The sequence below is a fragment of the Lepidochelys olivacea genome (genome assembly GCF_965140295.1).
Source record: "Lepidochelys olivacea isolate rLepOli2 genome assembly, chromosome: 10".
Classification (NCBI taxonomy): domain Eukaryota; kingdom Metazoa; phylum Chordata; order Testudines; family Cheloniidae; genus Lepidochelys; species Lepidochelys olivacea.
The window spans coordinates 60,472,350-60,491,398 of record NC_140420.1 but is presented as its reverse complement, the minus strand read 5'-3'; the positions used below and the strand labels follow the sequence as shown (position 1 = coordinate 60,491,398).

Below are 19,049 nucleotides of genomic sequence, written 5' to 3'. Positions count from 1 at the left end.
ACACTGTACTAACACTTTAAAACAATTCAGTTTAATAGGTCAAAGACTAGAAACATATCCCTCAACCACCCCACAAATTAATTGCTCCCATAATTTTAAACTGCAGAAGGAGATCTCAGCATCTAATGTTTCTTGTCCCACTAGATTCCAGCCAACCCCCTGCTCAGCCTCCAATTATCCCTCAGACTCCTCCCCAGGAAAAGTCTAGAAAAATAGGAGGATCTTTTAGAGTGTTGCAAAAGTCACCCAAACTGGGTTCGAATACACCAAGTGGGAAAACACATTACACATAAAAAGACCTTTCACTAAGGCCATGTCTACACTACTGGATACATTGGAACTGCTGCGATCAATGCAGCAGTGTCGATTTAGCGGGTCTGGTGAAGACATGCTAACTGTGTAGATTTAGCAGGTCTGGTGAAGACATGCCAAATCGATGGGAGAGTGTTCTCGCATCCATTTGTGTACTCAACCTCCCTGAGAAGTGTTAAGTCAGCAGGAGAGTGTCTCCTGTCAACACAGTGCAGTGTAAACACCGCGGTATGATCTAGCTACATCAACTTCAGTTATGTTATTCATGTAACTGAAGTAGCATATCTTAGATTGATTTACCATGGTAGTGTAGACCAGCCCTAAGAATGCCTTATTGCCAGCGGTCACAGTTTAGGACAAGTGCACCTGTATTCCCCTTCTATTGCCCACCACATGCATCTCTCTCCCTCCTGAGTGGGGCATTTTCAGGCTGCACAACTCCCTGCCTACACTATGAATTCCCCAGCAAAGTCAGGCCCTAAACAGGCATGCTTTACTTTTCTCCTGTGAGAGGGTAAACAGTGTAATTGCCACAGTTAAGCTCCCACACAGTTCCTTCTATGCAAGAACATATATTCTTAAGATAAAAGTATTAAAGAAAACATTATGATCCTCTTCTAAATCAGCCTGGAAACAAGGTAAGGCTGCAACAATGATCAGCCCTTCCATTTGATAACCATTTCTTTCGTATGCTCAGTGGTTATTGTCTTTAAGGGCTACAGTGGGAGGGGATATTATTTTCCTTTTTAACGTGAGCACCTCCAATTACTTCTGCTAGTCCCACAACAGAGGGAAAGACAGGAATTTTCTCAAGTAGACAGGACTCTAACCATGTAGGGCTTTAAAGGTCAAAACCAATACCTTAAATGTCCCTCAGAAATCAATCAGTAGCAGCACATATCTCATAACACCAGAGTAATAGGTCTTTCTGCATAAGACACCGCTTAATAAGTGAGTAGCTGGATTCTGCACCAGCTACATTTTCCAAGTGGTTTGAAGATTCAGCCTCATGTAAACTGCAATAATCTAACCTCCAGGTGTAGAACAATGCTTATGGCAATTAAAATAAAGGTTAAGAAAAGCTCTGCTCTTGCAGAATGAAACAAGGTTGTTTCTCTCAAATCAAACTTCACAGATTGAGTCCCTATTAGCGTCTCACATGAATGAAGGAAAAAGTGACTGGAAGTGAAAGGTAAACCATGGAATGGGAGGCCGAGGCCTCTAACATGGGTTTGGAGTAAGGTGTGTGTCTCTGTAGGTCAAGCATATTGTTCAAACAAGAAGCCTACAACAATTTATATTCTACAGATTTCTCCCAGCATCCCTTTTACTTTTAAATTATGATATGGACTCTCAACCTTAACTCCTTTTTTTCTTTTTCTTTTTTTTTTTTTTGAATTTTTTTGCTTTTTAAAAATTATTAAAAGTTGCACATGCAAAACCAAATGAAGGCCACCATGGGCTAGTTCTAACAATTTTAAGATATGTAGCATCCAAGTTAGCAGTGAAGTCAATGACAAAATTCCCATTGACATCAGGGAGGTAAGGACTTCACCCTATTCTTTTTGTTAACTGTTATGGGCTTCTTTAGTGGTACACCTGAGCAGCTCAATACAGCTTGAGAGTACTGGCCAGTTAAACTGGATTCACAGATGAGTGCTGCCAGAAAACTACCCAAATACAAGCATGATTAGTGGCAAAAAACCCAAACCCAAAAAATATAGTGGGGGTGGAGGCAGAGGGGAAAGGGTTTGAATTTCTAGTCATGACACTGGGCAGAGATTTGTGTCATAATACCAGGGGGAGCATAAAAATAAAATAAAAAGCAACCCAGAAGACAAACAGCAAAAAATCGTTGCTCTTGACTGCCTAAAAAATGCCAGCCCAAAATGGTCAAAAAAGAAGCAGAAAATTACTTGTTTTAAGTAGACCCAGCACTACCAATCAAATTGTTTTATACAACTTAGTTGCAGAACTCATGATTAGTTGAGTTTCCTCTCATGCCACTTAAGAATTAGTCCTTTTGCTGCTGAATTCATGAATCTGACACAAGAACAATATTCATGCAAGTTGGAGAAGAATTCTAATGGATTTGTTTTAAAAGCAGTTTCATAAAGGCAACTTTTTTCCCGCAATTTCATGAAACCATTTTATCCATGTTGTGAAATGTAACTGTCAAAGGGATTAACTGGCCTGTAGCGTCAATGCCATGAAGGAGCCTTCTTACTCCCTACAGAGTCTGCAGGCATTTGCCAACAGCAACCTGCAGCTGTGTCCCCCTTTATAAGGCCCAGGTGCCTTCCCTGAAGCCCAACTGGGCAACAGGTTCAGTTCAGGTGCAATGGACCCCGTTCCCTCTTAAAGGGGCCAGTCACCCTCTGACAGTAACAAAAATGAGAAATAAAAACTTAAAGATGATATAGAATCATAGAATATCAAGGTTGGAAGGGACCTCAGGAGGTCATCTAGTCCAACCCCCTGCTCAAAGCAGGACCAATCCCCAACTTTCCTTGTATTTTGCCTTTGATTTGTTTCAATAGCAGTAAATCTCCACTCTTGCCTGCTTATTGACAATTTTATTCCACTGGATAACAAGGGAAAGTCACTTGTTTCAAATGTCCGTATTTCAGCGTTAGCCCATGCTCCGTTCCCCTTGTCCAGGTTGTGGGCCACACACTGCCTCCCAGTCATCACAGCTGGCTTTTTCTTGGGAAGGTGTTTGTGTGTATGGGGGAGGCTTCTCCTCCTGCAGCCCTTGTTTAAGAACCATTCATTTACTAGGCATATAAGAAGGAACATCGAGTTTAAACCACATCATAGTTCCCATTGTAAAATCCTATTTTCAAGAATTTTAAAATGTCTATAAAATAGTATTTCCTTCCACATAAGTGAATTTAGTGCCTGTGAAAGGTGCCAGATGGACAGCTCATAGCTACTGACACCCGCTGTGAGCAGTGGAAGAGCAGGCTTCTTTCACACAAAGGTTTTGGAGCTCCAGAAAAATTGTCAGTGTAGTTCGGTTTCTGTGGCTGTTCTGGTTTTGTCTTCTCTCCTGGGTCTGTAAAGAAGGGGGTCAATTATTGCAGTTTTGTTACATGTACTGTAAGAACTGATTTGAAACCACCATCTTATTTCCAACTTAATTCACACAGGCCACAAAACAGACATCAGATGGTACTGACCCCCTTGTTTAGTCATTGGCCTGGGCTGCATTTCAACTGCCTTCAAAGTGATAAGAAAAGGAGGACTTGTGGCACCTTAGAGACTAAGGCATTTATTTGAGCATAAGCTTTCGTGAGCTACAGCTCACTTCATCGGATGCATGCAGTGGAAAATTCACTGGGGAGATTTATACACATAGAGAACATGAAACAATGGGTGTTACCATACACACTATAACGAGAGTGATCACTTAAGGTGAGCTATTACCAGCAGGAGAGCTGGGGGGAGGAAACCTTTTGTAGTGATAATCAAGGTGGGCCATTTCCAGCAGTTGACAAGAATGTCTGAGGAACAGTGTGTGTGTGTGTGTGGGGGGGGGGGGGTATAGTTTTACTTTGTGTAATGACCCATCCACTCCCAGTCTCTATTCAAGACTAAGTTAATTGTATCCAGTTTGCAAATTAATTCCAATTCAGCAGTCTCTCGTTGGAGTCTGTTTTTGAAGCTTTTTTGTTAAAGAATTGCCACTTTTAGGTCTGTAAGCGAGTGACCAAAGAGATTGAAGTGTACTCCAACTGGTTTTTGAATGTTATAATTCTTGATGTCTGATTTGTGTCCACTGATTCTTTTACGTAGAGACTGTTCAGTTTGACCAATGTACATGGCAGAGGGGCATTGCTGGCATATGATGGCATATATCACATTGGTAGATGTGCAGGTGAACGAGCCTCTGATAGTGTGGCTGATGTGATTAGGCCCAATGATGGTATCCCCTGAATAGATATGTGGACACAGTTGGCAACGGGCTTTGTTGCAAGGATAGGTTCCTGGGTTAGTGGTTCTGTTGTGTGGTGTGTGGTTGCTGGTGAGTATTAGCTTCAGGTTGGGGGGCTGTCTGTAAGCAAGGACTGGCCTGTCTCCCAAGATCTGAGAGAGTGATGGTTCGTCCTTCAGGATAGGTTGTAGATCCTTGATGATGCGTTGGAGAGGTTTTAGTTGGGGGCTGAAGGTGATGGCTAGTGGCGTTCTGTTATTTTCTTTGTTGGGTCTGTCCTGTAGTAGGTGACTTCTGGGTACTCTTCTGGCTCTGTCAATCTGTTTCTTCACTTCAGCAGGTGGCTATTGTAGTTGTAAGAATGCTTGATAGAGATCTTGTAGGTGTTTGTCTCTGTCTGAGGGGTTGGAGCAAATGCGGTTGTATCGTAGAGCTTGGCTGTAGACAATGGATCGTGTGGTGTGGTCTGGATGAAAGCTGGAGGCATGTAGGTAGGAATAGCGGTCAGCAGGTTTCCGGTATAGGATGGTGTTAGTCGTGATAGTCTCTCTACTCTGTTTAGCCATCCAAGTCATCCAGTCCTCAAAGAAAACATAATTTCCTTGCTAATTAAACTGGATTCATGTTAATCTAAAATAAATTCCTCTCCAGAATGGTTTTCAACTAACAGCAATTGCATTTTAACAGTGTTTTCATAATTTGGTATGCAAGCTTCAATAGACAAGTGAAAAAATGTTGTAAGTGAGGTAGTTTGTGCCAAATCAGCAGCAGCAAACTTTCAAAATTTTGTGGCAACACACACTGGAACTGCAGATCTCTATCATTCTCAGTGAAACTAGCGTGCCAAAGCAGAGAATATGTGTGGTAATGGGAGGAAGGCATGAGGTGGATGATAATATCCTATGGTAGATCATATATTCAGGGGCAGTGAGTTATAATGGGCCCGTGGTGCCCGCGCTCCAGGAATATTCAGGGCCCAGGAGTCCAACTCCACGAATGTTCGGAGACAAGTCTCTCCCCCAACCCCGCCTGCTGCCCCCACATGCCTTCCCTGAAGCATGGCCCCGAGAGCCAACTCTGCAGCTCCCATTGGCCAGGAGCTGTGGCCAATGGGAGCTGCAGGGGTGGTGCCTGCAGGCAGCGGTGCATGGAGACTCCTCTGACCCCCCCACCTTGGAGCCGCTGCCATAGTGGTTTGCGGGTGGCTTTCGGGAGCTGCCCAAGGTAAGCGCCCCACCCCTTACCCTCTCCTGCACCCCAACCTCCTGCCCCAGCCCAGAGCCCACACCCAAATTCCCTTCCAGAGCCTGCCCTCTGCACCCCCAGCCTCTGCCCCAGCCCAGAGCCCGCACCCAAACTCCCTCCCAGACCCCACACCCAAAACTCCCTCCCACACCCAAAGTCCCTCCCAGAGCCTTAGGCAGGTGAGCCGGGGGGGGGGGGGTGGCGGGGAGGGGAAGGGGGATGGGACATGGACTTCGATCCATTCTGGGCACCACCAAAAATTATACAAGCCTGCCACCCCTGCACATATTAGCATGTGCTTGGGAAACTTTAGGATACATGGTGGCAAGATCAGTGCTTTATACTCACAGTCTGTCTTCGTAATGAAATGCTATGGCACACAATAGCACGAAACTGTGCTCAGTCTGAGAAGAGGCCAACACGAACCCAGACTTAAGCGCCCTCCTCCAAAACTTCCTTAAGACTCATATCTGTGAAGAATACATCCTACTTTGTTCTAGGCACTAACAATCTCAGTACCCTCCTTACCTGATCTGTTGTCATGTATCTTGGTTTGTCTAACTGCAAACTCTTTGGGTCAGGACACCCTGTATATTGTAAAACAACATGCAGATTTATGGCATTGTAAAAATTACAGTGTCTTCCCATGCTTTGAACCACTAGCCACAGAAACTGAAAAGAAAATGAATTCCTTTTAAAAAAAGAGTATATTTTTACTAAGGAAAACTTTTATTTAAACTGTGCAATCAATCAGTATTTAGACAGCAGTTTCATAAACATTTTGGCATTTAAACTTCTATTAATTTTTGGCATGACCTTTGGGTAGTACATAAACAACCCTGAAAAAAAAAACACACACACACTAGGTAACATTTACTAGAATGCTATAAAAAGAAAAACAAATCCACATTATTAAACAAAATATTTTTAAAAAGACATGAAAAGGGTACATTCAAAATCAAGGCAAGCATTAGCCTCCCTCATGCAATGGAATTCACAGAGCTGATCCCCTGAGTCAAATATAAAATTAATATAATTCAGCTCTATCCTCCATTAGCAAGTCAGCCATTGCTGCCCTTACAAGAAAATGGCATACAGGAGTGAAAGGATCCAGAACACCCACCATATGAGATACATAACTGGGTCCTACACTTGCAATTAATTCACACTTTTAAAAAACAAAACAAAACAAAAGGCAAAACAACCAAAAAGCAACATTTTTGTATATAAAAAAAAAAGTAGATTTCATATACAATCAGTTTTTACGGAAAACACCAGGCAGATACAATGAAGGTATATGTAATACCAATGTAATAGCAAATTCCTACAATGGGCTCAATTCACTAATAAAATTGTAGGATTTCTGCTCTCAGGCCCCAGTTCAGCAAAGCACTTACACATGTATTTAAGTCCCTTTAAAGTAAATCAGGGCAGATGTTACAGTGGTGTAAATCTAGAGAAAATCAATTGAAATAAATTAAATCACACCAGATTTATATCAGCACAGCTGAGAGCAGAATTTAGCCTGAATTCAACTTATTTTTTGATGTTAGAACCAAGATGGATTTAACAATATGATGATAATATGAATCAGGTACTAGTTTTTGTGTTAAATATTTGAAGAGTAATGATATTTTTAAAGGCAATTTCATAGAAAATGAGGTTTCATAAAAAGAAAAAAATTGTCTTAAAATACAGTTCTTTAAGTTAGTTACAGACACGCTCTTAAGAGTTCCTAGAAATAGACAGAGTCCAATCTCCCTCCCCTGATAACTACTGGGTACCAGCAGCTCTAGAGTTCCAGTAGCTAAGCTCAAGATATTTAGTAGCATTAACTGATCAACAGTGCACTAAGGTTAACCAGGAACATTGGAAGACACTGGAATTAGCACTTACCTGTCCCTGAAAATATTTTTTCAAAAACCTCCAACAAGAACAGATTGCGTAGTTTCAAACAAATACTTAAATTTGTTAATTATTTATTAATCCTACTCTAGTACAAATCATTAGTAAATTGGGCCCATTGTCATTTAAATGCTGACTTAGGTTATACTTCAAAGACTTAGAAATACCTTATGAACAGGTATTTATTTGGAATGAGCATTTAAAATTCTTTTTTGTTACACTGAACTTCTAGCTATCCCAATAATTTTAAATATCTGGTAAAAGGTTGGTTTAAATCACTATGAGAAAAAAAGGCCTTTTGAGGTTACTGCATTACAGTGTCACTTTCCAAAGGGCTTGTTCTGAATTATAAAACCGTAAATACACACATGAGGCAGTGTACTTTTCCACCACATATTAGTCTAGATTCTGCTCTCAGTTGTATCAGAGTAAATCCAGAGTAACTTTGCTGACATAAGTGAAATCACTTCTGATTTACACCAATGCAAATGAGATCAGAACCTGGCCCTGCTATGCTGTGTTTTCAGAAGACTTTCATACAATGGCCTTGATCGCTGCATACCACTCCTTCTGATGTCAATGGGAGTTTTGCCACCAACTCAGAATGATGTTATGAATAACAGTCCCTCTGCAATAAATGGAGTGAACATGATCATGCAGCTCTTACTCGATTTTAATGGGAATTTTGCCTGAGACAGGATTGCAGAATTAGGCCCTTTGAAGTACACTTAGGACACTAAAATACAGTTTTTAACGCCCAATTCTGTTTGTTCACATCAAGCAAATAATCCCACTGAAATCAACAGAACTATTTATGGGCCTGATCCTGCACCACTGAAATTAATGTGAATTCTGCCATTGACTTCAATGGGAGCAGGAGCAGGGCCTATGTGAGCAAGACAAACAGGATTCAGCCTTAGTTTAAAGCAATGGGATAAAAACACAGAGCAAAAGAGTGTGACAAATAATATAAACTGGTACACACACCTTAGAATACTTTCTCTTTGTCAAAATCCCATAAGTTTGGGAAGAAGCAGCTCAGTAAACTGATGTCTATACTGTGCCATAGTGCAGACTATGGGGGTGCAGGGCACACCGAAGTGTTGTGCTCTAACTGGTCCACATGGACAATGCTGGTGTGAACTAACAGGTACCTAAGTTTGCGATTATGTAGTGCTGGTTGAAGGAGGTAGCTAGGGCACAAGACTTTGTGCGCTCTGCAATTCAATTCACACACCCCACAGTCCGCACGCTGTGGCACAGTGCAGACAAGCCCGCAGTCAATGAATAAACCGATAAGTGTTTCTTTTACAAGAACAGATCTGTGAAAAAGACGTTCAGTTGAGATGCAGCAATTCTACAAGGGAAAACTAAAAGCATTCTTCCAGGAGAATTCTTGAAAGCTGGCAATTGAAAGACTTTCATGGTTTCTGAAATGCACAGAAAATAAATCAATGCAGCCTCAAGCATGCTGGGTCTTCTGGTTTGTTCCCAATTCATTAATTCACTCAGTCAATTTTAGGATTTTCTCTGTAAGTTTTTACATGCAAGCTTCCAAGTCTCTTCAACTGAATTTCACTTTTAAAATACAAGGGTTGCACATACGTTCATTACACCAGCCATGGCTCGTTAGTTCTTAACACAGTTAACAAAATCAGTTCACATGGTGTAACAGAAAATTCCACATTTATGGTCGTCTTCCAAAGCATACTCAGTAAAATTCATAATTAGAGAATGGGTGTTTTCTCGTCTCCAGAACCCAGGATCTGTGGACACAGACAACAAAAATTTCTGGATATTCTATTATTATTTTGCCTTTAGAGTTGTCACACATTCCTATGGCCAACGGAATGGACAAAGTCTGCATATGAAAACTGCCCTTTAAGAATCATAAATGTATTTGAAAGTTCATTCCCATAACTGTCAAAGTAATTACATGCATTATTAATCATATGGCACCCTTACTGGCTCTATGTCCTGAAGGATACCACAACAGTTAAATTGTGTGTTTGATTTTGCTCCCACTGGAGTCCATAGGAGTTCTGCCATTGATTTCAATGGGAACAGCATCAAAGCATATGTGTAGGAATTACCTTGCTCACACTAGGCTTCTCCTGAATTGTAAGAAAATTTGTTTCCCATAAAATACTATTTTTGTGATAAAGTCCAAATTATCATGAGGCCACATAAATCTTTGCTGTGATCATACTCTTTGTTCCATAGTAAGAATGTATATTAGTTTGGATTAGGTTTATGACAAAGTAAAGGGAAGTATGTCCATATCGGCTAGGTTCTGGAGATAGACATTATATTTGGTTAACATAAAACAAAGAAAAAGACAGAACAATTTATTGTCTAACTAAGTTTGCCTATATGCTGAGGTAACCTTAAATATCTTTGGTTTTCTTCATTTGCTGATAAAAAGTACTTGAATGACAATGTATGGATAAACAGCATTGTGGATGTATTGCTCTTTAGTAAATTTAATACTTCAATCTCTTTGGCTACTGAGGCTAGCTAGACTCTCTATCAGACTGAAAAATATTGGTATCTAATCTGTTCCTCTCTGATTATTTACAGGTTAACCTATGTAGCTGATCTTTGGCATGAAAAAGTTGAGGAGTAGAGTTAATGGTAATGTGTGGCATAAAAGCTGTATCAGTGTATCAGTACTTACAGCAAACAAGTCTTTGGAGAGGAAAAATAGTTACCCTTTGCATATCAGCACTTTTTGAGTGAAACACTAAAATGAGGCTAATCTGAAAGAAAAAGTGTGAAACTTCATGCTATGGTTACACATTCTTATCTAGTTTCAAAGAATTCACATTTTAGCTATCTAGAAACAGTACTTTGCTGTACACTAAATATTTTGCCTGATGAGACCAAAAAATAAATCTTTGGTGAAAAGGTTTTCTTTTTCTTCAGCGAGTAGATATAAACTATTCAAAAATATTTTATCTAATACTGTATTGTTGAAGAACTACATGCTGAAGAAAAAAAACCAAATTACACTTGGAAGTCTTTGGAGATATCTGCTGGTAAGACATTATTACAACTTTCTTTAAAGGCTCTTGTAACAATAAGGTAGTTAAAAATTGTAGAAGCATACAACTAAACTATGCAATCAACTACTACAATCAATAGAAGCCCTATTGTTTTTCTGTTAGTAACAACTTATACAATAAAATGTATTCAGCTCTTCAAATCTATAGTTTTTAACTAATTCAATTATTTTTGGAAAATAATATGCAGTTTTCTTCTTTTTTTTCCACAGAAAATTCTTTGGTATAAGATTATTTTAAAGCCTTTCTATCAACAATGCTATGAAAAGGTGAACATGTACTGTCTGGTACAGAATGAACAAACAGTTACAAGCTAAAGATCTATAGTAACTACAGGCCGCTTCATCAAAAAATAAAAATAAAATAAATAAAAACAGAACACTAGGGCTTATTGATGGCTTTTGACTAGCTTCTGAGTTGTAAGTAAGCAGCCAAAAGTAATTCAGATCACATAAGGGGTGAAATCTTGGTGTTAATTAAGCTGATGGGAGTTTTGAAACTGAGGATTTCACCCGAGCTGTTTTTCCACAACCTTAAATTTTTGACATTTTGAAAAATATAAACAAACGTCTAATTTTCTTTTTCAAAATGAACTGTGGGGGGAACTGTCTATGAACTAGTTTACGACATTGATGAATTCGACCCCCATCCCCACCCCGCCCATTAAAAACGAAAACATGATACCCTGTCAGTTTGCCCCACATTTCTCTGAGGCAGGTCAAAAGTAATACACTGTTCCCTGAGTACAGGAAAAAAAATAACACTAGAATAACTTTAAAAGGAGGTAGTATAAAACAGGAATTGTATGGGTACAAGGCAGTATCAACATTCACCCTTTCAACAGACTTTTCAACTAAAGCTCTGTCTTTTTATTTTTCATTGAGGCTTAATTAGAGTTTTAGACTGGCATGTGGTTGAAGTCACTCCCTGAACTAAAATTCCTCACTAATAGCATCCTAAACTGAGGCAAGAAACAGGACTGCATTTTAACAACAGCTCAGACATACTGCAGAGCTGGGTAAAACTGAAATATAATTACTAATCTCACAATTTACCCAGAAATCTAAGAAGCATTTAAGGCATCTTTCTATGCTCCGAAGCAACTTTATGAATGCTAAGAAGGCATAAGGCAAAGTAGTAATTTCATTATATATAATGGAAGGCACCATTGCTATGAAGTACAGGGATACTGAAACATTCAGCATTACTTGTCTATTCTATGTGTTTTTTTCAGGCAGAGTTTTCACACCACTCCAAGCTGGCTGGAAGCTGAATACTAATTAATTTCACCAAGCTTTCTAGCATTAATCGTCAATAAAGGAGCAGTTTTATGTCTTTGTGGGGAATCCAGCATGCCCTAGAGCCCTGTGGATTTAACATACATCCCGTCAGCAACTGCTGGCACAACAGAACTGTGTGGAAAAGGCACTGTCCTCTGTAGGCTGGGACACTGGAAGATATAGCAATCAAGTGGGTTAAAAGGAGAGCCCAATTACTTTTTAGAGACTCAAAGTAGCGGTTTACTGAACATTTTGAAGTACTAACTCCATTATTCCCACACTGATGCACAGTTTTCTCAAAGGTAACAGCCCTACAGTTTTCTCATTTGATGTTCTTCAGGTCAGTCATGTTAAATCATTTACTAATCCCCTCAGGGGTCCCTCTTTTTAAAGTCAGAGCTTCAGCTAAACTGTCTTGTTCATCTACCTATACAACTCCTTTGATTTCTCTCTCTCTCTCTCTCTCTCTCACACACACGCAGACAACATACAGCCAAAAAAAAAAAAATCCTACTAGGAAGTATCATCAGTTATGTAGCTGAGACCAACTATAATACAAATGAGGTAAAGCAGTTGTCATTCAGAGTTCGCCATTTGGCAAACTGAGGTAGATATTCAGCAAAGGGGCCAACAGCCTTCCCTTTGCGCCAGTGATAGATTTTTAACTCTAGTCAGAAAGCTTTACTGTCCTTTCACATTGTTTACCACTGAAAATTCAAAGTGAGTGACTTAACAACAAAAAACATTCAAAAGAAATACGGAATCACCTGATGGGTTATCAGGCTTTTCACAATAAACTTTGGCTCCCTGTTCATTGTCCTTCGAACAGATATACATTGTGAAGATATCTGGCATGACTGTCAGGATAGGTAACTCAGTTTTGTACCGTGCACTGTATCTGAAGAGATGAGGTAGAAGTCTGGTCAGTAGCCAGTGGTACTGGAGGCTCTTCACAGTTACTCAAGACAGGGTTCACGTTCACACCTGAGTCACTGCCTACAAAGGAACTGGAGGTGCGTGGGCTGGCACTTCTAACAGAAGAAAGGTGTATCTCATCATTGGACTCATGAGAGAATCTTCCAGAGTCTCCTGTCTCGTGGCTTCCTTCACTGTTGGCTGAATGCTCTGTATCAGCTACAATACTGAATGGCACCTGGAACTTAGATTGCTGGCCTGGGGAACTGGGGGAGTCATCTTCACAGATCAGTACAGTGGTTCCTGGCTGATACAAGCACACAGCTTGGACAAATCTTCTCTGAGGCTGGATAAAAACAAGGTGTGAGAGAGAGGTTAATCAGCCTCTGTCAATAGATACATGAGCAGTGCTTGTTTAATTCCCCACCCCATTTGGCTGGAATGCCTAAAACAGCACTACCTGGGAGCAACAATCTGTGCCATCCTACAGGAGGAGAAAAAAGGTATAATCCCAATTCTCTCTCATTTTCTTCTACAGTACTAGATGAAATAATTAATTCTACCTAACTAACCACAGATAATGGAGGCTGATTTTCATTGGGGACCCTGTTTGTATTTTAAAGTTATATTTGTGTATCTGTTTTCCCCTCCATGGATTTTCTTTCATGCAGCACGTTTATGGTTGCTCCAAATATTTTACCTGAAGAAGCATCAGAAATATGCAGCTGCATACCAGCTTCTGAGCAAGCTTTTGGCTGGAAGTGTATTGGAATATACATTTTAAACATAGCTATGGACAGTCCCTATTTCTTGACTGTATGAGAGAACAATACAAGTTATAATGATTACATAAACATAAGTCAGAGATGATTCTTTGCAAGTATAAGCTGGCATGGTTGTCCTGTAGACTTTACTATTATATACTGCCTTTTATCCAAAGAGGGTGTGGTCAGAGCCCACACAGTATTAGGAGCCATTGGCTCTGGAGTTCCAGTTCTAGCTTTACCTCAGAGTTCCCTTTATACTTTGGATGAGTCATTTAATGTCTCACGTTCTGTTTTCCTTTTGTAAACACAGAGATAATACTACCTACTTACTTAGCACTCAGATTAGTGGGAGGATTATTTAATTGATGTTCATAAAATAAGTTGCAAATTTAGTACTATATCTGTGCATAGGATTGTAATATGCAGGAACCCCTTCATCCACTGATGGAGTGCAGTCAGTTTAAGGTAAAACTTAGCACCTGTTTAATGTTAGAGAGCCACACTACACAACAGATTAAGGGACAGGAAATGAAGAATTTGCATTTACAAGGAGACAGTTTAACCTTCATCCTTTAACACCAAGACACAGAAACCATCCCCTTAGAGGCTAAGCCCTTAGTAATGCATTTTAATAACCACAAGCCTAGCCATCCTTCCTTGCAACGTCATGGGACTGTACCAGGCCTTTCATGTTCACAATAATTTGGGTAGGTTACCTCCTCCGTTTTCACCTTCTTAGAATCTTGGAAGAAAAGCCACCTTTTCTTGCAGCTGGTCTTTGAGATAGGACCATAACTGTTAATAATCATATCAGTTCCCCCCTAAAATAGAGAGAGGAAAAGAGAGAGAGAGAGAATCTTGCTTATTAAATTAAAATGCCATGAGTTTAAAAATAAACAGCAGCACAACAATCATGACAGCACCATGAATACAGCAAAACATTTCAGCCACCATTGCTTCTAGACATCTCCACTTTGAGCTAGCATCACGGATGGGTGTGTGGTGTTAGTCTCTAAGGTGCCACAAGTCCTCCTTTTCTTTTTGCGAATACAGACTAACACGGCTGCTCCTCTGAAACCTGAATTAGGACTGGTTCCTGCAAACACTCTTCAGATGAGCAGCTCCATTAAAGTCAGAGTACTGTGTGTTGTACATACATCAAGTCAATATGACAACATACGAAAGTAAGGATAACTCAGGTTTGCCAGATTGGTCCCTTAGAACTGAAGTTTCACGGGGAAGGGAGCGTGTTTAATTATATATCTGCACAGTGGTGAGCATCCTGCGAATACATGCTTTATTATACAACTTGACTCTAGTAAACCTGCGTCTGTAAGATACATATCGCCTAACGTACTTTACCCATTAAAATATACAAAAAAGATATTGATGCACATTTTAGTACCTGCTCAGCATCACACTCATTGAATGACAGGTTTCAGAGGAGCAGCCGTGTTAGTCTGTATCCGCAAAAAGAAAAGGAGGACTTGTGGCACCTTAGAGACTAACCCATTTATTTGAGCATAAGCTTTCGTGAGCTACAGCTCACTTCATTGGATGTGTAGCTCATGAAAGCTTATGCTCAAATAAATGGGTTAGTCTCTAAGGTGCCACAAGTACTCCTTTTCTTTTTACTCATTTAATGGTGCTGCTTAGAATATTTATGAGCCTGAATGGACTCAGGGCTCAGATTTTTGACAAGCCCTGTTTCCCAGTGCCTTGAATAGAACCCTCTGAGCCAGCAGAAGGATACTCTGAATAGCAGGCTCTTGGCCTGTGGAACACGCGTCTTCTGACGCTTGTCAATCTCAGAGCACAGTGTAAGGCACAGGTAATGGGCAGACATTTAGCTGAAATTTATGATGAATTTACTGGCAAATTAACGTTCCCATCAGACTGCAACACTTGTGGTTGTCCTACCTCATGTGGATGATTATTATTATTGATAAGCATTTATATCGCATATATCTTTAATGATGGGAGGCACTCAGGTGCTATCCCAATGGGCACCATGGAAATATTTATATACTGGAAGTGAATAAGGCTCACAGTACCTTAGCATCAATGAAGCTGTTTCCTACTATCATCGGCAATAAAGATTCTTCATTCTCTGTGATTCCTTCAGTACTCTTCCCCACCTCATTCGCACTGGCTAAGGAGATGCTGGTATGTGACAGCTGGTCCGTGCCTTGCTGCATAGTTTTAGGAGCAGACGTTTTCCTGTGCAATATTAAGCAGGAGTATAACTGTCCCAGAGATAATATGTATAATATAAAGACTAATGCCTTTCATTGAAGTTTTATGAGCCAAATAATACTGATAAGTTCTTGATCTTTAGCTTTTATTCGTGTGCTATTCTAACTCATACAGAATTCAAATGCCATCATGTGCCATAAAATCATATTCCCCCAGGAAATCACACTGCACAGTCTGTAAATGTATATATGGAGAGCATTTCTCATGAATGATTAGTAACATGATCCAGGGGGAGTAAACAATCAAGAATATTAGAGCAGTCCTAGAGCCCCAAGAAAGCTAAGGAGACCCTCTCATCATACTTGCACTCTGCTGGACACTTTTTTTAAATGCATGTTTAAGCTGAACTGAAAAGCTTTTTATTTTTAAATAACTATTAAAAATCCCCAAATCCCAAAACCATGGGTTAAGACTTACTAATTACTAATGTATTAGTCCTTTTCTTACCAGCCAAGACCCATGAGTTTGTGTACTTTGTATTCCCTCCAGAAGTTAATCATATAGGGTCAGATGGTGACCTCCACTTGCACTGGTACAAGGGAGCTGGGCTCTAATTTGATGGTTCCTCCTGCCCCAAAAGCTTACAGAAGCTCTTACATAGGAATACTGTGGGGCTGAGACTCTGTGGCCTGGCTGGGGCCAAGCAGGTGAGTATTTGATAAATACCAAATATTCATCTGAGTCTGGAGGGAAACCTGCCAGAGACTTAATGACACTTCAAGCAGCATTAACTCCCCTTTGTGTCTTCTACTGCTTCCACAGGAGAAGGGGGTTGTGTGAAGCAGGGAGGGCCAAAGAAAGCATGGGATCTGAGGGAGATACCCATCTGTGGTATGAACATGATGAAGCGAGGCTGAGAGCTTCAGAGTTCCCTCATCCAAAGCACTTGGACAGTACTCTAGTAAAGAAGCGTCCCTGACGGCTCACATAGATACAGGAGCAACTGAGAACGGCTTATACAAAAGAGTTCATTTCTCAGTAATAAAAGCATACCTGGCTTTACTGCGGTAGATTAAAATCAGGATGCAGATAAGGATGCAGGTCAGGGCTATGCAAACTCCTACAACAATGCCAGTCATTGATTTCTGGTCCAGGTGGTAATAGCCAGAATAAGCTGCAGCACGAAAGAACACATGGCACTTAAAGACTCACTGAGTAAGTATAGTCATCTCCTGTCTTTATATCTGGGAATCGAAGGAGTCACAGCCACAATACCGACAAATTCTTCCTTTCAACATGACTTCTTGGCTTTTGCTATCATATATTTTCACATTGCTTTTGAAATAACTTGCAGTGCATATAAATGGCTTGGGGCATTTTCACCTGTGAGGGCTCAATACCATAGGGTTGGGTTTTTTTGTTTAATATATCATATTGCACCAAATCCTGGGAGCGTGTACTCTGTTGTTACTCAATGTGTATTCAGGCAAAATTCTTATTAACGAGAGAGAGAGAGAGAAAATAGTTGCCTGAATAAGGAAAAATTCAGTTTTTGGCCTATAATGTGTAACATCTCAGCCTAGAAACAATAAAAGGCAAAAAGTACACATCTCTGAATAACTACTGCCCTGTCCTTATTTCTCTCACACTCACAGCTTTAGAAAAACCTTCCAAATCTTGATGAACACACACAGATAAATTCCACCCAGCGACAGCAGAGGGCAACTTAAAATTCCATTCACATATGAAAAAATTACTAAGAGCTATAGCTTAATTTTCACAAAGTATATAATGGATACAGACGTTCACAAAAAGTACCGTAGGTGGGATGCCTTCTTTGGTAAGGACTGTTTACAGGTAGGTAATGACTCACAAAGTCTGTTCTGGGGCTGCTGGAATCCCAGGAACCAGAGAAAATTTTCATATATCTACTTAGGGAGCCATCTTGCCCCTGCTGGCTTCATCCTTACAGGAGTTCTTACCATAACTGACCCCATGACTCTAATATATCATATTAAATATGGGTTGTCTTTACATTTTAAATGCCATAAGGGAGTGATCACAGATTGAAAAAAATACAGACAGCTACAAAGTTGAAACTGATGCAACATTCTAAACCACATTCAAGACAAGAATGCGCATTTCAGTCCTACGTTCTCTGTAGCTGGAGAAAAACTGAAACCAGCAACTATGCAGACTGAGACAAAAAACAGTTACAGATCTTTTTCTCTGGGACTTGACAATGACAGTAACTAACACATTTTTACTAACTTGTGGCATCTGCTGAATCTAATCGTTTAGGCCTTTGATTGGACTCCGAAGTCTCCTTTGGCAGGACTGCAAGCTCCACTGCATTTGAAAAAGGTCCTTCTCCCACCTCATTGGATGCTGCTATTTTAACAATGTAGACATTTCCAGCCACCAGGTTCTCCAGCAAAGCCATGGTTATTGCTCCTATTAAAAGATTTTTTTAAAAAAAGTTTAAGTTAGGCAAACAATGCAAGGAATTTACTGGAAATTTGCTAGCAGGGGCTAGATTCAGCCCCTTTCTTCCTCACAACCTCTGAATCTTGTGTAGAAAAGAGAATACAACCTTCATATTCTAACCATCAGATACAGGATTTGAAGTGAACAGTGACAATCCCTTCTCATTCTGTGTGTTGTATTCTCTCTGTACTGTATGGGTAAAGCACACACTGGTAATTCTGATGTTACAGTAAAGATGTGCTGATACAGTGCGGACTCAAGATTCTCGTACTGTCCACAGAGTCAGCAAACTTAAACCTGACCCTAACTGCATTTCAGTATGACAATATTTGCATTGTGATCCATGCTCCAGGAGCTTGCCCAATATATTCTGCGATGTGTTCCCAGATTACAGCTCCTTCTTCACTGACATCATAATGCAAATGTGACACGGCATTGGGATGCAGGCAGTTGAATTGAAATACACAGAATTTCAGGTCAGTTTGGCAAAATGAATGAGACAGGTTTGGGCAGCATCATACTGTAATTTTAAGATCAATTCAACCCTATTTAGTTCCAGCCAGGTTCATCTGATTATCATATACTGAAACAGGACTACTAAGAAAAAGATTAGAAAAAATGTCTCTCTCACATATGAAGACAGGCAGAAACACAGATTACATAAGTGAATAGGACTCACTCACGTAGTACTTACACAGGCAAAACTCCTATCAGAGTCAATGAGAATTTTTCCTTCACAGGGATTGCAGACTGGTGCTTACAATTCCAACTGCTTTTTAAAATGCCATAGACATACATTTCTGTGTTTCTTCCTACTATAGAAATATGTTACTTTTCTTTCCAAAATCGTGGCAGCTCCAGGACCTAATGTATCCCTGTGCTTCTCCATAGATTCCACTCACTTAGCTACCCCAGTTTTTCCATAAAAAACATCCATTAGCTG

At 40.1% G+C, this 19,049-nt stretch overlaps 1 protein-coding gene across 1 annotated transcript in view; it reads right to left on the bottom strand.

Annotated features, from left to right (window-relative positions):
* Positions 1–10,653: 10,653 nt before the first annotated feature.
* The window catches only part of PRTG (protogenin), a 115,046-nt gene continuing 106,650 nt past the window's right edge, over positions 10,654–19,049 (bottom strand). The window contains exons 16-20 of the mRNA XM_084642456.1: positions 17,891–18,073; positions 16,673–16,793; positions 15,478–15,643; positions 14,140–14,244; positions 10,654–13,002 (exon numbers count right to left, since the gene is read on the bottom strand). Of these exons, the coding sequence (XP_084498582.1) occupies positions 12,616–13,002; positions 14,140–14,244; positions 15,478–15,643; positions 16,673–16,793; positions 17,891–18,073 (962 nt within the window). The 3' untranslated portion in view covers positions 10,654–12,615. The remainder of the gene's footprint in view (positions 13,003–14,139; positions 14,245–15,477; positions 15,644–16,672; positions 16,794–17,890; positions 18,074–19,049) is intronic.